Below are 22,653 nucleotides of genomic sequence, written 5' to 3' on the forward strand. Positions count from 1 at the left end.
ACTTAGGTATGTGCACCTGGGAAGAGTATACCTGCTTCACTCTCTGGTCTCAGAAAACCCAAGGTTTCGTGTTTGGGTGGGAATGGAACCTAGTGTGTCATCTATGCTAGATCATGGCTTTACCACTCAACTACATTCTCTTGCACTACAGGTCCATGTCTTGAGGCTGCTCAAAGTCCCTCAACACAAGCACTGGTGTCCTGGTGGCTGGGCCTGCTGGGCAAGCTTTCCTTCTACTTCTGCTTCTCCACCACTTCTGTCTCTTCATCACCTCACAAGAATGCTACCATGGGAAGCTTTGATAGCGCTGCTTCTGGCAGAAGGACGCCACTGAATGTAATTCTTCTGACACCTATGTTTTGCTTTGTGAAATTTTTTTATTTAATATTTTTATTTTAAAATTAACTTAATTTCACATATCAGCCACAGATTCCCTGTCCTCCCTCCTCCTACCCCCCAGCCCTTCCCCCCAATCCACCTCCCATTCCTACCTCCTCCAAGGCAAGGTCTCCCCTGGGGAGTCAGCCCAGACTGGTAGACTCAGCCAAAGCAGGTCGAGTCTCCTCCCTACACCAAGGCTGAGCAAAGTGTCCCAGCAAAGGTCCCAGGCTTCAAAGAGCCAGCCCATGCACCAAGGACAGGTCCCAGCTCTACTGCCTGGGGGCCTCCCAAACAACTCAAGCTAATCAATCAACTGTCCCACTTATCCAGAGGGCCTGCTCCAGTTCCATGGGGGCTCCTCAGTCATTTTTAAATTTTTTTCGGCTTTAAATACTGCTAATTAGGATAAAATAGACTAACTTTATCAATTATAAAGCAACTGAAAACATTTACCATTGAGTTTTTAAAAAGTCACAAAGTTGTACAGCCTTACCGCAACTCTGACCTCTTGACAGCAGCCTCACTTTGAAACACCAAGATACTGCATGAAGAGTTGATCTTTATAAGAAGTCTGCTCCTGTGAGCTGGAGGTCAAAGCCAGTCTTCCTGGTCTAACTCTGCAGTACAGTGATTCTAAACTGTCCACCGACTGTGAATCCATTTCCTCACTTAAAACTAGGTCCTCTTACCTCTGCTACTTGTTTCAGGGTGGGAGGCTTTTTGTGAAAAAGCCTATGAGTTGTGCTGTGTCCTTTGGCTGGTATGGGCTTGCAAACGTACAGCTGTCATCCATATAACTTGTTAGCTTTCAAAGCTAAAGTGCTGATAGCCACCAACACCAACAAGGTAGCAAACACCAGATGATTTTCCCAAGGACCAAGTAATAACACACACCAGGAGGAGAACCTGAATCCTGAATCCTGGATTCTGATCATCAATCCTGTGTTCACCCAAAGGGCAGTGAACAATTAATTCCACAAGACTGGTGTTTCCATAAACTGGCAAATTTTGAGAATTTTTTTCATATTCAAATAAAGACTAGAGGAAGAATTATAAGCATACATGAGGTCCTTTACTTTTCTACTTACCTATGCATGCTTTACAGAAAGGCACCCCCACCTTACCTAGTTCACATTTACAACATTAAAAACTATAGACACTTTTTATAAGACAAAAAATTAATAATATAACAAACCTCTCCACATAGTAGTAACAGAGTCTCACTTCATGTATTTCTATATGCTCTTGGACTTGTCAGTTTGTTAAAATAGAAAAAGCAGCTAGCATCTGTCCTAATTAACATTATGATTTAATTATAACCCTCACCCCCAACAAATTCATTTTTGCTTCAGGATGATGCAGGTTTTAAAGCTTGCTGATTCTCTTGCAAGTTGAGATGCACAATATTTAAAACAATATTGGAATTCTTCGAGATGTTTAACTCCAGTTGACATGAAGAACGTTGAACCTTCATCTACCCTGGGAGCGTTTACTTAAGACTTCCTGTCACATCTGCTATAAAGCATTTCAACAGATGGACTCCAGAATAGGTCACTGCACTGGGAAAAGAGAAGAAAATGGAATGTTTCCCCTTACAACAGAGCTGAATTCATGCTATGCAAAGTTGTTTTTTCTCTAAACCAACTCTTATGGTGCCATGTTAGTGCAATGCCTTTTCGTCTGTCCTATCTCCCTTCTCTCGTCAGTTTCAGGCAGCATTCTGCACTATCTAAAACAGACCCACTCATCTGTGCTGATGATCCACAGCATCCGATCCAGGTCTTTCAGGATTCTCAACATTTTACCACACCTTCCATCTTGCTTTCTCTTCTCCAGAGTAAGTCCTGATATAGTTTGGTCTTTTTGTGATAAAAATTCAAACATCTTGAAGTATTCTGAGGTTAAAAATAATCATCACCACACACTTACTTTTATGTGTCTGTCTCCCACACACAAGTGGACAACTGTGGTCTCTCAGGCCGGAACATCCTCTGGTTTATTAAAGGTGGAATCTTCCCTGTGGTGCTGCCAGTTCTGTTAATGTGGACAGCGGTTTGGATTTTCTGGCTAAAACTACCAGGCCAAATACAGCCTTCTGATGGCTTTTACAACTGAACTAAGCATGTATAATTTAAAGGAGAGAGATAAGTTGGATGGTTCACACACTAACTGGCACTCTGCATTAATGTGCAATGTTTCTGGTAACTCACAATTCTGTTCCCAGAGTCAGTTCTCATCTGCTTGGAATTTTACTACACCAAAGTACAGAAGCAATTAGACTCTGCCTACTCACCTATTTTTCCTGTATCATTTATAAAATATACCATTCGTAATATTAATCTATATGGACATTTCACATTTATACTTTTATATCGTGCTGGGGCAGAGTTCATGCATAAAGATTATCACTTAATTTTTGTCTATAGGTTCAAAGCCAAATCTTTCCAGACTAAGTGTCTTTACCTTTCTCTTAAGACAGCAGTTTTCAACCTGTGGATCTTGACCCCTTTGACAAACCTGTATCTCCAAAAATATTTACATTATAATTTACAACAGAAGCAAAATTACAGTTATGAAGTAGCAATGAAAATAATTTTATGGTTGGGGGTCACCACAACACGAACTGCATTAAAGGGCCGCAGCATTAGGAAGGTTGAGAGCCACTGTCTTAAGAGAATAGAGGAAGAAAATAAAATAAAACCTGACTTATTTACAGTACTCAATTGTGAATAGGCCACATTCCCTCTGAAGGAATGTCTGGAGCTTTAACAAGCAAGTGAGCAGGTATATACAAGTCTACCAAGGTTTGAGAGCCATGAGCACATTGCTATGAATGACTGCTGGGTTAAGGGATGGCGAATTTCTTTCAGGACAATAGGCTTCCATGTCTCAATTCTGAGTGCTGGGTGGCTTTCTGCAGGGCTTTGGTTACATGTGGTAACTATGTGTGTCAGGGTCATGCAGCAGAGAAAGCTGTCATGTCTAAAAAAGCAAATGCCTTTATAAAACACCAGGAATCCAATAATGTGGCTCTTAAGCCTAACCCTGCCACTGATGACTGGCAAGAAATGAAATTATGTATTTAAAGTGTATATATCAATCACAACACATGATCCTTCTAGTGACATTTACCAGTGAGAAAATGGACTCAGAGAAAAATGAAACAAGTTGCTTTAAAATCGGTAGCCTCTAACAGAAACCCACATGTTATCTGACCCTAAGGCCCATGCCCTTCCACTTCAGCAGATCCTCTCTGTAACCCCATTTCTCACTTTAACCTTCTATGTGAAACAGGCATGTTTACTCTGGAGATCAATGCAGCGTGCTGTATGTGCAGCACCTCCCCGCAACTCATCTGTTTTTATATAGCTTTAGTTAATGTCAAGCCACAATCTGACAGGACACGTTTTTGGGATATAGTATATGTATACAAAGTGTGGGGTTATTGCCTCATCAGTCCCTTTTTGGAACTCCATAAATCCATTGATGTAGCTCAATTATTAATTTTCCCTGTAACATCATGCTGTTAATTCAAACTCAGCTTATAGTAACTAAAATTGACATTTTTTTCCAATATAGGTATATATTAGCCATGATTTGCTAGTTTAACTTTGTGTGCTTTTTAAACCCATTTTATTTCTTCCTAAACAGTTAAAGTCAAGGGCTCTGGAGGAATTAGGACATTAGTCCCACCTCCAGGATTTCCATTGCACTTGTAGGATGAAGGCAAAGGAACAGGACAGAGCTGAACGTAGGTGAACGAGAAGAGCATTTTGGAGGTGAATCCTGAAAGGCACATTCATAATCTCAATTTCCATTTGCTCTAGACTGATACGACTAATATAGCTAAGGGGACAGTTCCACCTCCATCAAACTGTTACAAGGTATTTTATCTTCTCACAAATTACCATGGTGCCTCCCACAAACAAGTCAGGGCAAGGAAACCAGAGACTGATGCTCCATCTACCTCAGTACACATTACTTACTACTCCCAAGATACCCAATAGAAGTAAAAACCCAAGTTTTTCATGAAACCCTATCACAGTGTCTCAAAATTGACCAGCTTAGAAAATACCTATTCTGTCTACTTTAATTCAAACTTGAAATATTTTTTCTTCTTTATATAGGCCTATTTTATATTAAATTTTTAAATTATTTTTTGAGGGAGAGGGTCCTACTATGTAGTCCAGGCAGGTCTTGAACTCAGCTCTACAGAGCCTGTCAATTTTTAGGCAAACTGATCTGTCAGGGCCTGAATGAGCTTTTTACCACAAGGTAAGTGGTGCTCACTGAAATTAAGGAGCCGGGCTGGTGAGACAGCTTATCAGGTAGACGGGCTTGACTGAAAGCCTGAGGACCAGTGTTCAAGTGGCAGATCCACCAGGTGGCAGACGGGAAAGAAGTGACTCCAAACGGTGCCCTCTGCCCTCCACAGGCCCACCACTGCATGAATGTGCCCGCACACACAATAGATACATCAACAAGTAAAAGCTGCTTTGTCAAGTTCTCATTTCGGTCATGGCCTAGGGCTGAGCCAGGCTGAAGCAGAAAGAGAAGGAAGTACCTAAAAGAAGAGCCAGCATGAGAAAAAGAGACGGAATAAAGCTAACAGACTGTACTGAGAACGCACAGCTAAATTCAGTTTCCCAAGTGGCACCTCCATCAAGGAACACTGATTTCATAGTGAAGGCTTTTTTCCTCTTTCTTTTTTTTTTGTTTTTGTCTTTTTGAGATAGGGTTTTTCTGTGTAACAGTTCTGGCTGTCCTGGAACTTGCTTTGTAGACTAGGCTGGCCTTGAACTCAACAGAGATCTGCCTAGTAAAGCCTTTTAGTATGCAATGTTATTAGAGCAATTTAATTTGACTCTTACCTTATAGGAAATAACTGAGGAAAACAGCCTTGTGTTTGTGTGTTGACGTACTTCTGGATCTGAAGCACTTGTTTTAAAAGATAGCCCTTGGAAGATCTGTCAATTTTTGTTAATATCATCTATAGGAAAATAGTTTAAGTATTAGAAATAAAATTGATCAATATAGTTTTACACATTTTAACTGTAATTTTTCAGTTCAGTTGAGTTGGTTCATGTAAATTTCTTAATCTCTATCTACATTCTCATCTATAGAATAAAAACAAGCCATAAGTAATTTGCTGTGATGATGAGATGAGCTAAAATATGTCACATATGAAGTGTGCACTGTGTGTCCGCTACTTAACAGTGCTTTTAGTACATGACCATAATGCCTTGGACTTTATTTAAAGATCAGTGAGAACCACTGAGCCACATTTGTAATTGACGTCAGCTATTTTATGCGATTAAAATGTATTTTATAGTCTAAGATATTTAAGTGAATATAACTTGGTTGAACCACATAAAGCTGCCAATATGTAACAATTTTGGAACCAAAAGTTCAATTTTACATGTAGTATTCTAAAGGAAAAATTAGAAATTGGGTTATTGGTTGGCTATATCTACTATAGTTGTATTCTTGGTAAATCTAGAATGTTACTTATCCAACTACAAAGTAGTGGAGGAAGGTCAAATTATGGGTGATTACAAATCAAGGAAAAAGTGAAATTTCAATCTATCAGGTTTTCTCAGGGAACATTAAACACTCAAACACACATACACTCTTACTTGAAGCTGCTGGTGGTGGGGCTCATCCGTGCCAGGCAAGTGGTATTTCACTGAACTATAACTCCCCTAGGCTAAAATTTAAAGTCATCTTTTTGTTTGCCTTTTTTCCCCCTTCTTGGGTACTTGGATTATTGCTGATATCCTAATTCCTTTTCCAAAGAAGAAAGTACTCCCTTCAGCTAGAACTGACGGAAATATATGATTCACAAAGTGGTACCTGGGATACTTAATCAGGACTACGAGGACTTCACAGCCAGTTTGATAATACTGAGTCATTTTTATACTAATTCCTTGATGATAACAGTGTCCCTAATACTTCCTAGGACTTCTGCAAATCCCAAGAACTTCACAATTCCAAGAATACAACAAAAGTGGCTGCCGAGTTGCATGGCTTTATTCACATGCAACTTCACTGCTTCAGTTTAGTGGTTTCTGACATTCTTTGAAAAGTAAATTACAGTCATTGAGTTCTTCACTTCCCTTAAAAAGAAACTTTAAAAGTCTATCTGGAAATATTACAAAGTAAAATTAATGTGGACACTGACCTACTGACCTGCATTTTGGTGTAGGTCAATTTTATGCTAGTAGAGAAAAAATAAATCTAATGAGATATTCCTAAAATAAATTTTTAGTTATCTTTTTTATTTCATGTGCCTGCATGTATGTCTGTGTGAGGGTGTCAGATCCTCTGGAACTGGAGTTACAGATAGTTGTGAGCTGTCAAGTGGGTGCTGGGAAATGAACCCGAAGTCCCCTGGAAGAACAGCAGGTCTCCCAACAGCTGAGCCATCTCTCCAGCTCAGAAAATAATTTTTTAAAGAATATAAAAATCTACTTGTGTGTAGAATTTTTATATTCTTAAAAAAAATGTTGGAATCATCTCAGTTTCTGGTGCAGTTTTAGTTACATCTTCGTAAGTACTAGACCATGAGCTGCTGTTCAAGAGCTAGTAACGTGTTTGGGACAAATGTTTGTATTCCCATAAAAAAACACCTTGGGAAGGGAAGCATTTCAGAACACTAGATGGACAGTTTAAGAAACTGACTGTAAAGGTAAAGCTTGTATAGCTCCAATATGTTAAGAGCACACACTGTTCTTTAAGAGGGCCTGAGTTCAGTTTCCAGCACTCCCAGTGGGTGGCTCACAACCTCCTCTAACTCCAGCTTCAGACAAATCTGCTGCCCTCTTCTGGCCTTCACAGGCATCTGCATACAGGTGACACAGGCATGTGTATGTGTACACACATGTGTTCTCTCTCTCTCTCTCACACACACACACACACACACACACACACACACACACACCCCTTCCTCCCTCTCCATAAATTTAAAAAATTAAGGCTTAAAGAAGGAAAAAAAAATAAGAAAGTGTCACAGAACTTAAAGGAACTTTTGATTTTTTTTTTTTTTTGGTGTATATGTGATGTATACATGTGTTATGTGTATGTGTGTGTGTACACATGTGCACATGGGTCTGCCTGCAGAGGCCAGAGGAGGACATGTGTCTATTCCATCACTCTTGCCTTTTTCCTTTGAGCCAAGGTCTCTCCCTGAATCTGGACCTGGGCTGGTAGCCAGCAATCATGCGATCCTCTGGTCTTCAACCTCTACAGCACTAGGGTTATGGGCATGCATGTGACCACACAGCTTCCCATGTGGGTGCTAAAGACTAGAACTTAGGTCCCCAAGCTTGTGTAGCAAGCATTCTTCCCCACGGACCCTCTCCCCAGGGACTCCTCTATCTTCTGAGGAAACACTTGCTCACTACTAACAAGTACATGTGCATATGTATCCCAATTGTGATTTCTAATTGCCACCGTAAGGCTAAGGAAACACTTACCACGTAAGGCAATGCAAATTCTTCACACATTTCTACGGCAATATTGTCTAACTTTGTAATTCCAACAACACTATCCACTAACAAAAATGTTCTCTTCAAGCTGTAAGAATAGAAAGAAAATAATGGCAATATAAGATAAACTCATTCATCTGTCTCTCTCCTAGGAACTTCATCCTGTGGTCCAATAGGACTCAATGCAGTTTATTGTACTTTCAATAACTAAATTTACTAAATACCAATTTATTTCAATAAGAACATATTAACCTGACTGAGTCATGACAGAAAGATAAACGAGACCCCTCCTGTAAGACCTTAAAGTCTAGTGGAAAAACAGACAAAAATCAAATTTATTATAATTTTATTACTTTAATTTTGCACCTTTTATATGTAAAGCTACAAATGTATACAATGTATATGTATACACACACATTTAATTTGTGATGCTGAGATCAAATCTGAAGCCTTTAGCAAGTTAGGCAAGTACTCTATTACTGAGATACATCCCTAGTCTATTTTTTTTAATGAATATTTTTTCCTTTTCTTTCTTTTTGATTTCTTTCAAGGCAGGCTTTTACTGTGTGGCCCTGGCTATCCTGGAAGTCTCTTTGTAGACCAGGCTAGCCTCAAACTCAGAGATCTGCCTGCCTCTGCCTCTGCTACGATTAAAGAAATGCACCACCACCGCCTGCTATAAATATTTTTTATATACTTCAGAAGCCTAACATTATTTTCCTCTAGATTGTGTGATTCTTCAAACACACTATTGCTTGATTACTTATGGAGATCAAAAAAATAAAGACAACATTTTTAGAGTTTGTGATGAGTGAGCTACTTGAAGACAGAGTTTACTGGATTTTATTTAAATCAATTAGCTAACAATTTTATTTTTCAAAATTAGCCAGCTGAGAGTTTGGTTCCGTAAAAAAAATGAATGAACTAACTGTTGAATACTCTTTATAGTTTCACCTTGAGAAAATAAATGAAGTTAAGATTTTCTTGAACTATAGGCAGAAGCTAAACAGGCGGTGTATACCCTGGGCCTCAATATTGTACTGCAGAATAATATGAGGATAAAATGCACCTACAAATAAGTCATTTGATAAATCTGAAGTATCTGCCATGTGTAGAATACCCTTGATTTTAAAAAGGCTTTGGGACTAAATGTGTAACTACTGTAAGAAAGAAATTTCCTTACTTCGTCCGTTCTTTTAGATAGGTCTCTACCATGTCAACAAAGTCTTCCGGGGCTCTATAGCCATAACCTGGCATGTCCACCAATGTAAAATATTTTCCAACTTTGAAAAAATTCATTTTCTTTGTGTGGCCCTGATAAAGTAAATGGAAAAAAAAGCTGGCTTAAAATATGTCCTTTATTTCATGACTAGAAATGTTTCTATTCAATCAGCAAATATTTATTAAAAGTTGAAGTATAATTATGAATGCAAAGGGAAAAAAGTGAAGATTAGTGGCCACCAATAATTAAAATCTCTTCAATTTTTTTTTTTTTTTTTTTTCCGAGACAGGGTTTCTCTGTGTAGCTTTGCGCCTCTCCTGGAACTCACTTGGTAGCCCAGGCTGGCCTTGAACTCACAGAGATCCGCCTGGCTCTGCCTCCCGAGTGCTGGGATTAAAGGCGTGTGCCACCACCGCCCGGCTAGTTTTTTTTTTTTTTTTTAATAAAATATGTTTAGCTTAAAAGCTTTACATTTCATATTAAAAAGACATAGACAAACTATTTCAGAATCTTTCCTATCTTGCCGACTGAACGTCACCCAGACTGAAGTTGTATGTCTGCCATTAGCCAGTTCTCTGATGAACAAATACACAGAGTAATGAGCTGGGTACTGATCAAATGTTTATCTTATCACACAGGTTCTTAAAACACCATATCCAAGGTTGGATAGTTCTTATCTGAAAACTAGTGTTTCACTAAACCAAGATGCTTTGCATGTGGGTTTTAGTGTCCTCATAGACCTTTCTTTAAAAGAATGTGCAACACCACAATTATTAAATAAAGTGCAATTAAAATTGGTGCAAAGATAAAATACGGCTACTATGCTTTTGTGTTCATGAAACACTTAGGAATCAGGAAAGGAAAGACAAACAATGTAAAGCCAACTGTTTGGATCTTAGAAAAGACCCTATCAATGGAGAGGGTTTTATAAATGATGATTAAGTTCCTGGTTACTTATTTGTCCATCTGTTAGAAAGTGTGTTTAGAACTCTATATTCTAGAACGAAAAGAACCAACCTCATCCACTGTCCTCTTATACAAGACTGGAATCCATCCTATCTAGAAGTCCTGGTTTAGCTGGCTTATTTGGTGAGGAAGAAGAGGAGTGAAGATGAAGTGTAAGGAATGGAATCATTAGTGATGAAGCCAGAGAATCTACTACATAGAGTGGGGAGCAAACACCTCGTGGTTTCATGCAAGGGCTTCAACTTAATGAAAGGGGTAGGGAACATGGAGCATTGCAACAGATGCTAAGGTAAGGGGAGCCAGGGGTGAGTTTTGCGAAAAGGCTACTTTAGATTCCAGCTGAGTCTGCAGAATTGCAAAGGAAGTAGATGGGGGAAATGACAGAAGCCTGTAGAGCAGAGTGTCCATGAAAACAAGAATAGAGTGGCCTTGGGTAAAAGAATAAGCAAGACTGGTATATATGCAAGAATGTATGAGAGTGTGTGAGTAGAGAAAGTGTAAGATTATAGAGAATAACGCAACTTTAAACCCATTTTTCCTACAACCAATGTAGAACTAGATGCTCATTAACATATACAAAAACAGAAAACAGCAATAAAATACCTAATTTGGCAATTAGAGAAGATTTAGATAAAGGATGCTTTCCTCAAGATATTGGCAAGACCTCTCTACAGTCAATTCAGATATATATATATATATATATATATATATACACACACATATATATATATATATATATATATTTCAGGAAATACATGGGCACTAATGATATGTCTTACCTTATTACTTGTTTAAAAGAAATATCTCTTCTCTAGGAACTTAGCAATTATGATCTCTTGCACCTTCCAATACTTAGGTCTCATTTTAGTAAATTCAAGAGATACCCAGCATACCGGTTTTTTTGAGACTCTGACTTCTACATCAGGGGCCAGCGAAAACAAGGCCTTTATCAAGGAGGATTTTCCAACATTGCTCCGACCTATGAAACACACCTAGTATGAGGGGCAAAAAGGAGAATGGAGAACTTAGAGAACTGAAGAGTGGTTTATTTACTAAATGTTCTATTTGCGGGGTTGGAGAGATGGTTCAGGAGTTAAGTGCACTTGCTGCCAGAGGACTCTGGTTCAATTTCCAGCCCAAAGGGCTGCTTTCAAATGCCAGAAACTCCAGTTCCAGGGGGAAATCTGATGCCCTCTTCTGGCTTCTGAAGGCGACAGCAAGCATGTGGTGCACAGACATGCATGCAGGCAAAACACACATCAGAAATACAAAAGGCACTGGCTGCTGTTCAGAAGACGGAGGTTCGATTCCCAGCACCCACGCTGCGGCTCACTGCGGTCCTCCATGGGCACTGCACACAGGGCTGGTGCAGCCACACCGAGCTTTCTGTTGATTTGATTTTTTTTTTAAAAATCCCTCACGTTGGGTGACAAGCTATGAGCAGGGGCGAACTCAAGCTCTCTCACCTCCGGCTGCTGCAGGCTCGGGGCGTGGTCTAGGCGGACGGCGGAGCTGAGGTACTCGATGCGGTTCCGGGCTGTGGCCGCGAAGACGCTCTCCGCCCTCGCGATGTCCTCCAGGCTGGGGTCGAAGAGCCTCTGTTCGATCAGGCCTGGCCCGGTGTCCGAGACGAGGTGCTGCTCCAGTTCCCGCAGCGGGTACAGAACTTTCGTTAGCTGTTTCTGCGGCAGCCTTAGCACTTCGGCGAAGGCCGGGGACGTGCTGTAAAGCCGGGGCCAAGGCCCCAGTGCCGGCGCCATCTCAAAGAGCCTTCCCACCCTAGGCCACAGCCCAGCAGCCGCCATTTTCCTCTCCCAGAATCCTCGCGACGATTTCATTCATAGGGTCTGGAACGCGCAAGGGAGACTCTCACTGCCGCGGCGCCTGCTGGGAATTGTAGTTTTTCTAGGGCCTTCTCGCCTGCTCGAGGTTTTCACCGCCAAAGACTGCGAGGATGTTGGGGACCGGCAGTGGAAAACCTGCTGACTTTCTTTAACACCTTGGCCTTACCAACTGTGCATCAGATTGGTGTGTTCTGTGGGAAAGTCTTCAGCGGTTTCCAGAGGCGAAAAACCTACCTCGTCCTGTGGTTTTTGAGTCTCAAGGGAAGGAGCCATAGAGCGTAGCTTTAGAGGATTCCAAGCCCGATTTGTCATCTATTTCCGATCGTCTTACCGATAATTGACATTTAATCATAAGTTCACATCACTGAGAAAAACACATTTGCAAAGTTAAATGATCTGGTGAGAAATGTGGTTGGAATAGCACCTCGTTTTCACGGAAGGGACTGTAACTCTCCGGCAGACATGCCATTGAAGCTGCAGCTGAGAGCTCACATCCAGATCCATAAACCAGAAAGCAGAGGGAACTGGGAAACAGACCTGGGAATAACAGGAGGCCATGGAAGCCTCAAAATGCAACCCCACCTCCAACAAGGCCACACCTTCTAATCCTTTCCAAACATTTCCACAAACTGGGGACCAAGTATTCAAACATACGAATGAGCCCTTTCTCATTCAAACCACCACAAACATTTAATCATTATTTCCCCCTTTATCACTCCATTACTTTTAATAAATTTTAGAGAGATGAGTTAGAGTCCGCATATGCTATGCTTTCTCTGGACATAGGTGATCAAACTCTTCCCAGTGTAGACAGAAGATCTATGTGAGACATGCACATAGCAGTTAGATCTACTAGTGAGAGGGTGGAAAACCAGAATTGGATTTAAGGGAACTAACACGGTTAAAGTTGCCATGGGAATCATAAAGAATACAGAGAATTGTGTAAGTTCAGGAAAATCAAACCAAAATCAGTATAGGAGAAGATCCCATCTGGTAAATGGGATTGTGCAATCGCTTGCAGTAATAATCTGAACCTGGTTGTTGACAGTATCTTGGTTTCTGGTGTTTTGTCTATATGAAGCAGGTATTAGTCTATGGCCGTATATTAGGATTCGGGATCTAGCTTTCTACACCAGAGGTTTGTCTGGGCTAGGATTGAGAATAGAATTTAGCCCTAGTGAGGTAAAGCCATATAGATCAGAAAAACACATGGTCTGTGCACAACATACACTGTCCAAAATGGAGTTCCTAATATTCTCTCTTCCCCTGTTCTGTGGGTTTTGCATTCATTCCTATCACAGTACCCCTTCAACCAGACTTCTTGAGGGAAAGTCTTGATTTATTTCCTTATATCCTACACTTAATCCATCAGCAATCTTGCTGATTTAATCTTTGACACATCCTGAATGTGAGTCTTTAGCATATCCACTGTTAGTATCGTGTTTCCAGTCCCCATTACTTCTTACCTAGATAATTGGCTATAGCTTCCAAAAAACTGGCTGTCTACCACTGCTTTTTACTCTTTTAGGTGCATTCCCAACATAACAGCAAAGATGATTCTGTTAAAATGAAAGTGAAAATCTCCAGCATCTTCCTGTTTCAAAGACAAGCCAGTTTTCCCTGTAACTTAAGAAGCATAGGTAGCCCTGCCTCTCTGTATATGCCTGCCTGGAATGTTTCCTTCCAGATGTTATGACATGGTTTGCTTCTTTACCATTTGGAGTGTTTGTGGTGCTCCTTCTGAAGAAGTGACTTTGATTTTGAGAACTGAAGAAGTAGTTCACCACAGAGTTAACACTTAAAAAAATTAATATGATATAGACAGGTATTGTATACTTTACACACAGTCCTTAGAGTGGTTTTATTTTTTGGGGGGCGGGGGATCGTTTTTGAGACAGAGTCTGTTCCATAAGTCAGACTGGCCTCAAATTCGTGATCCTTCTGTCTCAGCCTTCTGACTGATGTACCACCCCACCCAGATTGAGAGCTAAGATTTTTCACTAAAATTCATGTGACTGAAATGCTGTAGCTATATTCTGCCAGGCTTAGATTTTAAGGACAGGAAGAAGGTTGGTAGATCAGTGACGAGATCTTGCCACTCTTACAGATCATCACACTTGTTTTTCCACTGTTGTCTGTCTCTGAAATGAACAGCTTTTTGGTTCCAACTGATCACGAGCTATGTCGATCCAGTAGGTATCAAGTCTAGGGATTCTATCTAATTCAAGAAGAAGGTAAGCAGTGTAGGCCTAGACCAGTAGACAGAATCATGGACGTCAGAGTCAGCAAATACAGAGCTCACACAGGTCAACTCTTATCCTAGTTTAGACACACCACACTTTGAATGTCTGGATAGACATAAGAGTAGAGATGCTGAGAAAGCTTGCTTTTGGATATAGGGAGAGGTAATGGATTAGCAGTCAATGTTTGTTTTAACAAAGGTTCTTTCTTACCTTCACATTCCCCTTCTTAACAACAGTAATTACAATTTACCTGTTAAAATACCATGCCTAGTGGTGGTACCTGTGATGCTAGCACTTGGGAGGTAGAGGAAGGAGGACCAGAAGTTAAAGGCCATTTTCATCTACATGCCAAATTTGAGGCCAGCCTGGACTACATAGAGCCTGTCTCAAAAATGTTGTTGAATGCTTTCCATAAGAGGAGTTGATTTGAGTATCAGGGATCAATTATGGAAAAGGCCTGGTCATATTCAAATTCAGGGCTTGCAATGGGAAGGAAATAGTGAGGGAAAAGGAGATGTATTATATAGAGAGTGACACGGAGAAACTCCAACACATAAATTGTCTGAATTATAATAACTCCTGTTGGGATGAATTATTTAAGATTAAAATTCATTTTAAAAGTATTTATTTTCGTGTGTGTGTGTGTGTGTGTGTGTGTGTGTGTGTGTGTGTGTGTGTGTATGTGTACATACCAGCAGAGGTCAGAAGAGAGTGTTGGGTCCTCTGGAACTGAAGTTATAGGAGGTCGTGAATGTCTCAACATGGGTGCTGGCAGCCAAATCCAGACCCTTTGAATGAGCAGCAAGTTCTCTTAAACACTGAGATATCTCTCTAGGGAAACTTTAAAATTTCTTTAATTATATTTTAACTTTTCTGTGAAACTTTCTCTTTAAACAATTATATTAGCTATAACTCAGCACATTGACACAGGTTTGTGATCCCCACACATGCAACATGATGCGTGACTTTTCTACCTAATTTATTTTGGGGGGTGCAGGTTATTACATGTGAGAGTCACTATATTATCATCTTGAGAAATAATAAATGTATTTCTTATGAACATCTTGGTAGTTTATCAAATCATTAAATTTCATTTATATCTCATTAATGTTCCTTTAAAGAATGTCTCCAACAACTTCAATAATTGTGTTGTTGTTTTTCTTTTTTTCTCTATGAAGTCTTCTTGGACTTCTTTTACGATTGTATCTGCCATGCTGACAAATTTCTCTAAAGAGATCTGGAGATTAAATATCAAATGGTAGTTATGTAGGAGGTGAGTTCTTAGAATAATTTGAGTTCTGAGAGGAAAATAAAAAATTGTTTCCATCAAGTTTTTTTTTTTCAATCAATAGAAAGCAAGTTGCTTTAAACAATATTTTCCATTGTTAATTTGGTATTTCATCCTAATCATACTGATGTTACTGTTTTGCAACTCTTTGCCATATATAGTTTGTGCTTTTGTATCAGTTAAAAGCTCGTGTGTGTGTGTGTGTGTGTGTGTGTGTGTGTGTGTGTGTGTGTGCGTGTGCATACTAGTGGTTGAAAAAAGCATGGGTTTTTCTGTTCCAAGTGATGAATTCATTAATATCTTAATCTTTACAACATATTAGGTAAAAATTTTTTTTGGTGGGCAATGCATGATTGTAGTATTGCTATCAATACTATATGCAATTGCTATATTCAAACCTGTAGAGGTTTGAAGGAGAAAGGCCCCCACAGGCTCAGATATTTGAATACTTGGTCCCCAGTTGGTGGAAATATTTGGGAACAATTAGGAGGTATGACCTGTTGGAGGAGGTATGGCACTTGGGTCAGGCTTTGAGGTTTCAAAAGCCCAGTTAGTTGTCTCTGCCTCATGCTTGTAGGTCAAGACATAAGTTCTCATCCACTGCCATGCCTGTCTGCCTGCTGTGATGCTCTCTGCCATAATGGTCATAGATTCCAACTTCTGAAACTGTAAGCTCCCAAAAAATTCTTCCTTCTATAAGTTGCTTTGGCCGTGGTGTCTTAGCACAGCAACAGAAAAGTAACTAAGACAATCTCTGAACCACATCTCTTTGCTTTAGTGATAGGAACAGCATACTCTTTGGCACCTTGAAGAAACAGAGCAACATCCCACAGGTAGATACACTCATATATGTTCCAGTTTTAAATTCATTCACAGATAGGTTTTTGTCAGGTATCTCCCAAGTCTAGCTTTCAAATTTGCTGATAGAAGAGGAAGATTCATGAAATTCAGTATATGGTTGTCTCTGTGGCTAGAATTTGTCACAGCAAAAGGATTCAAATTAGAGGAACAGACTCAAGTTGAAGACTTGAAAAAAAAAAACAGGTTCAAGTGTGTCAGAATTCTCTCTCATAGCACAGGCTGCTTTTACATCTGCCAGCAATGAGTTGTAATGTGGGAATGCTGTTCACATGGAGAGCTCTCTGGAACCCACGAGTCTAAGGTTTATATCAAAGGCTGACCATGTAACTATTTTGTGGTTGTGTAACTGATTATACTTTCTGAAATTTCAGATCCTCAGAAGGTAATCATGCATTCACTATTGTTATAGTTTTCATTTTGTTTTTGAGACAGGGTATTACTATGTGGTCCCAGCTGTCCTGGAACTCACTATGTAAAGCATGCTGGCCTCAAACTCACGGAAATCTGTTTGTCTCTGCCTCCCAAATGCTAGGACTTAAGGCATGCACCACCACATCTGGCTTACTGTTGCTATAGTCTTTATCTTAATGGCCCCCCAAAGGTTCAGATGATAAAGGCTTGGGCAGTTTCTTAAGAGGTACTATCAGGAGGTCTTGAAAACTTGAAGAGGTGGGGCCTGGTGGGGAATCTATAGATCAGTAATTCTCAACCTGTGGGTTATCACCCTTTGGGGAGTTGAAGGACCCTTTCCCAGGGGTCACATAAGACCATTGGACAAACACAGAGATTTACATTACGATTTATAACAGTAGCAAAATTACAGTTATGAAGTAGCAATGAAAATAATTTTATGTTGGGGGTCCCCACAACATGAGGAACTATATTGAAAAGTCGTAGCATTAGGAAGGTTGAGAACCACTGCTCTCGACCATTGGGTATATACTCCCAGGGGGATGTTGGAACTCCAACCTTATCCCCTCTCTCTTTAGTTTCCCATGAGGTAAGCAATTTTCCCCCAGCAACCCCTCCTGCCAGAGAGCTGCTATATCATCACAAGCCCAAACACAATAGGACAGACTGAAGGCTCCGAAACTGTCAGTCAAAACACTGGGTCTACGTTAATCATTTCTAGTATTTGCTATGGCTATAGTAAGCTTCCTAACACAACCCTCAGCAGCCTTGTCCAGACAGAGCAAGCACGGAAAGCCATTCATAAGTGGGGGAAGCGTTCACTTAGTCAAGCACTCAGAAGCAGCTCGGGGCCAGTCTTATAGGTAAACTGGACTCTGGCCACTGGCCAACTATATTATTCACTCCTTTCCATGCACAGATTTAAAAGGAAAACATTGAAAAGTGAGAAATTTCTCATTTGGATTTATTGCAAGATATATATATATATGTATATATATACACATATATATGCATATATACACACACATATATAATGTATACAAAGTATTTATATATTATATGCTTATACTATAGGTTCTGCTTTAAATACAAATAATTTCTCTGAAAATGTTTAAGAAAAATGAGACAGACTTGCTCTATCATTTTAATAAAACGTGCAAAACCCAGAATTCTACGTGTTTAGGAAATTCTAATCAAAGCCACCATCTCAGGCTAGGAAGCAGTACAGTGGCAGAGTGGTTACCTAACAACTCAAGAGGTCCTGGGTTCTGTCCCCAGGACACCCCCACTCCCCCCCCCCCACTACAGTTCCGGCATAGCAGATCTTTGGCTGACTAAATGGGGCTGAAGTATTGAGTTGGAATTGGGGCCTGCTATGGAGCATTTCCTTCCACTTCCTTACCCTCTTCCATGAGCTGGACCGCCAGTTACTAAAGGGAGAGGGGGAGGGGGAGGGGAAGGGGAGAAAGAAAGAGAGAGAATATTTACTCTCTAGAAAGGCATAATGTCTATGGTATGGATCCTGGGGATTTCCTGGTAATAGGATGGCATATCCAACCATGATGGTAAGGTTTTCTTCATACAGCCTCTCAACTCTTGTACTAACCAGTTCCAGAAATACTCTCACATGCAAACCCATAAGTAATGCTTTTACTGTCAATGAGATATCCACAGCCCAGTCAAACTGACACTTAAAATCAGCCAACACATACACAACCGTTAGAGACAAGCTTAGGCAAAACCAGTAGTCAAGATAACGGAAGTATAAAGAATCCAAATTTTATAGCATAATCATGTGTGAAGACTTATGAATTGTATGCTTTAGGACTCTTCCAAACATAGAGGAGCCATCAAGACAACACCCAGACATCTACTAGCAACATTTTGATATTTTTCCTAACACGTAAGATTTCCATAAAAAATGAAAGTTATACATGATAGGGGGGGGGTAGGACACATTTAAACATTTTGAATTACTTTATTTGTTTATCATGTGTGTTTGGTGTGTGCACGCGCATGCACTCGTGCACCTTGACCCACCTGTGGAGGCCTGAGGACAACTTCTACCATGAGGATTGAGAGGATCGAACTTAGGTCGTCAGCCTTAGCAGAAAGCACCTTCAACCTCTGAGACATCTCACTCGCCCAAAACAAACTTTATTGAACAAATTATTATTCTTATTTGTAACTTTTAAATACCTAGACATGTTATATGTGGGCTTCCATCGATGCTCTCACTAGAGTCTCAACAGTATGAAGCCTGGGCCTGGTAAAGACAGAAAGATAATAAAAAGAATACAATCCAAGATATACACATTAGTATGTAAATGTAGTGAAGCATTAATCTCCTCTTGTTGCTTTAGCAACATACCACAGACTTAGTATCTTGTAACTTCACAAGACATTTTGTCTCCTCAGCCATTATTTGCTTCTGTTTGTAGAAAAGAAAATCTAAATTATGCACCTCTTCGACTTCTAGAAGCAGTTTTTTGGATTCATTATGTTTAAATAAACTTCTTTAGTAGAGACAAAGAATAGAGTATACAGAACATAGCTGAATTATATAATATTTGTTCTTGACTAGAGGAAATAATTGTAGCAAGAAGAATGGTAAATACTGTAAATAAAGCAAAGCAAAGCAAAACAAAAACAAAAAGCCCATATTTAAAAAGTATTTCAGTATGTCATTTTCTCATAGCCAGTTCCAGTCTCTGTGTCTTATTAATACTGGTGTCCCAGTGCCGAGGAGTTACTCCCTGCTTCCAAATGGACCCAAGACAGACATTAGACCAAAGACCCACTGGCATATTCCGGGAAGCTTCCCTATTTCCCCAGTAGCAATATTTTATATCTCTCTTTCCTCAATGCTACCACGTGGAAAACTGAAATTTTAGCAATCATAAAGCGTTTTATTGCAGTGTGCTTATTTAATACATGTTGCTGTGATCTGCATACGGTTTGTTACACTAAATTCATGGGCTGCCTGGTTGGCCCCCAGTGTGGCATTCTTGAGAAGTGGTGGCACCTGTAAGGGGTAGGGTCTCGTGAGAGGTAGTTAGAGTGACTCTTGGAAAAAGTTAAGAGGTCAGAGAGGTAAGTTAGGTTCTGTGGTACTAGACTGGTTACCACAGAGTGAGCTGTTCTGAATTAAGTTCAGCTTTTCAACTGTTCTCTTCCTTTTCTCCTTTCTGGCCACATGACCTCTCTGTCTTGTTTAGTACTGTCTCTGAGGCTCTCAAAACAACCTAATGCCTGTGCCATGTTTTGGGGCCTTCAGAACTGTAAGCTAAACCAATATCTCTTCTTCCTAAGGATATTTACCAAGACATTCTTACGCACAGGATGGATGCACCAGGAGACATTTAGTATTAAGAAAGTGACTTCCCAATGATAACCAAGCTCCATTCTAAAGAACTGCAGTGGTTAGATATAGAGTAAGAGACTGGGAGGGGGCAGCTCTCTCTAGGAAATGGAAATAGGATAGTTATGGATGGATGTAGGAAGCTGGAACTGGAGGATCAAGTGGGAAGGAGGAGGGAAGAGGAAGTGAAGGGGGAATAGAGAGAGACTATTTCAGAGCTAGTATGGAAGCCTAATACAATTGAAGCTTCCTAAAATACGTACATATATGAAGGTGATCTCAATGAAATTGTCAAATAACAGGTGAGACAGCTCCCATTGGCTATCTCTTGTCACAAATGAAGCTTTCAGTACTGGGATTTGGTCACATCTAATTGAGTTGTTGGTCAAAGAGTCCCCATGGGAACCCCCAAACAAATAGAGCTGTTGTCAGCCTATAGGTTACTCTCCCCAAATTGACAGCCAAGCCCCGTTGCTGAAGACAGCACTTACACAACTCACTGAACATGAAGAAGTCTAGCTGGTGCCTACACAGAGCCTTCACCCTTCGTGCTATCATCTTTGGTACAGGAAGGTACTCAGCACGCTACCAAAGGAGAAACATAAACACAAAGCCAGCCACAAATCTTTTGATCTACAATGGTGTCCTGTTTACAAGATACTCTCATGCAATGGTGGCACAATGCTGTGGGAGTAACCAACCAATATCTAATTTGACTTAAGGCCCTCTCTATGACATGGAACCCATACCCTACATTGCTTGGGTAATCAGGGACCTAGGACAAGATAGCCCAGGGACCTAGGGTAAAGTCAAATACTACTTTTCTAAAAAACAAAACAAAAGAAAAATTAAAAAAAAATAAGAGCAATGACTCTTATACATTTTGCTGTGCTCATAGATCCGTTCCCAGCTATCCTGAAAGCTTCCTCCTGCAGTAGATAGGAACAAAAACAAAGACTCACAGCCAGAAAATATGTAGAGAGTAAGAGATCTTGGAACACTCAGCCCTAAATGGGATGTCTCCATCAAATCCCTACCCCGGAGGCTCAGAGAACCCTGCAAAAGAGGTGGTGGAAAGAAAGTAAGAGCCAGACATAGTGGAAGACACCAAGGAAACAAGGACCTTGAAATCTAAATCAACTGATTGACACATGTATGAACTCACAGAGACTGAGGCAGCATGGGCAGGGCTGGTATGAGGCCCTAGAGCTGAAAAGAGAAATAGACATGTGCCCCCATTCCTAATCCAGGAACTCTCTCCAATTGGTAACCACTTGCAAATGAAAATTTAGTTTCTCCAAGTGAGATACTGGGAAAACAAACTACCCTTAAGGGTAGGGTAGGCTACATGCCCAACAGTAGATGGTCAACGGAAAACAAACTCAATGGCGTATTTGGAGGTTCTTTGTCTCTTAATCTCATGACAAGACTTTTCTTTCATTTCTTTTGAAAAAATTTTATCTTGTTATATATATATATATGTATATATACATACATATATGTGTGTGTGTGTGTGTGTGTGTGTGTGTGTGTGTGTGTGTGTGTGTGTGTGTTATTTCCACTCTTTTTACCCTACAGGTCCTTTGTATATATAATATGGTTCCCAGTTTAGTGTTTTTATGGGATTTCTGAGTGTGTGAATGAGTGTGTCTCTGTGTCTGTATCTGTTTCCTATGCCTTTTCTTTGGCTCTTTTCCTTCGGTTTGCTTAGTTTGTTAGTTTTCATTTGATCTTATACTATATTTTATTATCACCCTTTAGAAACCTGTTTGTTTTCTAATGAGAGCTAGAAGGGGGGTGGATCTGGATGGGAGGGGGTGAGGAGGAACTGAAAGGAGTGGAGTGAGGGGAAACTGTAATTGGAATATATTATGTGAGAAAAAAAATCTATTTTTTTTTTTTTTGGTTTTTTCAAGACAGGGTTTCTCTGTGTAGCTTTGCGCCTTTTCCTGGAACTCACTTGGTAGCCCAGGCTGGCCTCGAACTCACAGAGATCCGCCTGGCTCTGCCTCCCGAGTGCTGGGATTAAAGGCGTGCGCCACCACCGCCCGGCCTATTTTTTAATAAAAAAAAGAAGAAAGTGACTTCTCTGCCTAAACATGGCCTGAATGAGAAAGGGGGAAAACCCAGGAGACCTCAAACTGTGACAAAGAACTACAGGCCACTAAGGAACGCTGACAGTGAGAGACATAGTCTTGTCCAGGGAAGAGCACACCAACTAGTTATCCAGTACCAAATGATCAGCCCTGAGAACATACGTACAAGTACCATTATACAGACTGAGCAGGTTGTGCTTATGTATTTAGGAGTATATATATATATATATATGTATATATTTATGTATATATATAAATGTACACATATACAAATATTTCATATATACAAAGTATTTTCTATGTGTGTACACATAACAAAGAAAAAGTGGCTATGAATTTGAAAGAGAGTAAGGGTGTTTTTGGGAGGGGTTAGAGCAGTGGTTCTCAACCTATGGGCCATGACAGCTTTGGGCGTCAAATGACCCTTTCATAGGGGTCACCTAAGACCATTGGAAGACACAGATATTTACATTATGATTCATAAAAGCAGCAA

The 22,653-nt window shown here is 40.2% G+C and overlaps 1 protein-coding gene across 1 annotated transcript; it reads right to left on the bottom strand.

Moving 5' to 3' along the window:
* Window positions 1-1,431: 1,431 nt before the first annotated feature.
* On the bottom strand, window positions 1,432-11,883 carry Gtpbp8 (GTP binding protein 8 (putative)). The gene is made up of 6 exons (XM_052740792.1): window positions 11,523-11,883; window positions 10,950-11,048; window positions 9,052-9,182; window positions 7,857-7,956; window positions 5,253-5,371; window positions 1,432-1,940 (listed from the first exon to the last, which is right to left on the bottom strand). Exons 1-6 carry the CDS (start codon window positions 11,859-11,861, stop codon window positions 1,871-1,873), a joined length of 858 nt encoding a protein of 285 aa, XP_052596752.1. The 5' UTR covers window positions 11,862-11,883; the 3' UTR covers window positions 1,432-1,870.
* Between the last annotated feature and the right edge of the window lie 10,770 nt (window positions 11,884-22,653).

The sequence above is a fragment of the Peromyscus californicus genome, unplaced genomic scaffold (assembly GCF_007827085.1).
Source record: "Peromyscus californicus insignis strain IS unplaced genomic scaffold, ASM782708v3 Scaffold_16__1_contigs__length_79575227, whole genome shotgun sequence".
NCBI classification, from domain to species: domain Eukaryota; kingdom Metazoa; phylum Chordata; class Mammalia; order Rodentia; family Cricetidae; genus Peromyscus; species Peromyscus californicus.

Bases quoted from the DNA above. Each gene is read 5' to 3' on its own strand.
- Gtpbp8 (XM_052740792.1), bottom strand. From the start codon at position 11,861: ATGGCGGCTGCTGGGCTGTGGCCTAGGGTGGGAAGGCTCTTTGAGATG. The intron at 9,183-10,949 runs GTATGCTGGGTA...TTACTTTATCAG, and splicing joins TCAGAGTCTCAAAAAAACCG to GGCCACACAAAGAAAATGAA. The intron at 7,957-9,051 runs GTAAGGAAATTT...CTATTCTTACAG, and splicing joins TATCTAAAAGAACGGACGAA to CTTGAAGAGAACATTTTTGT.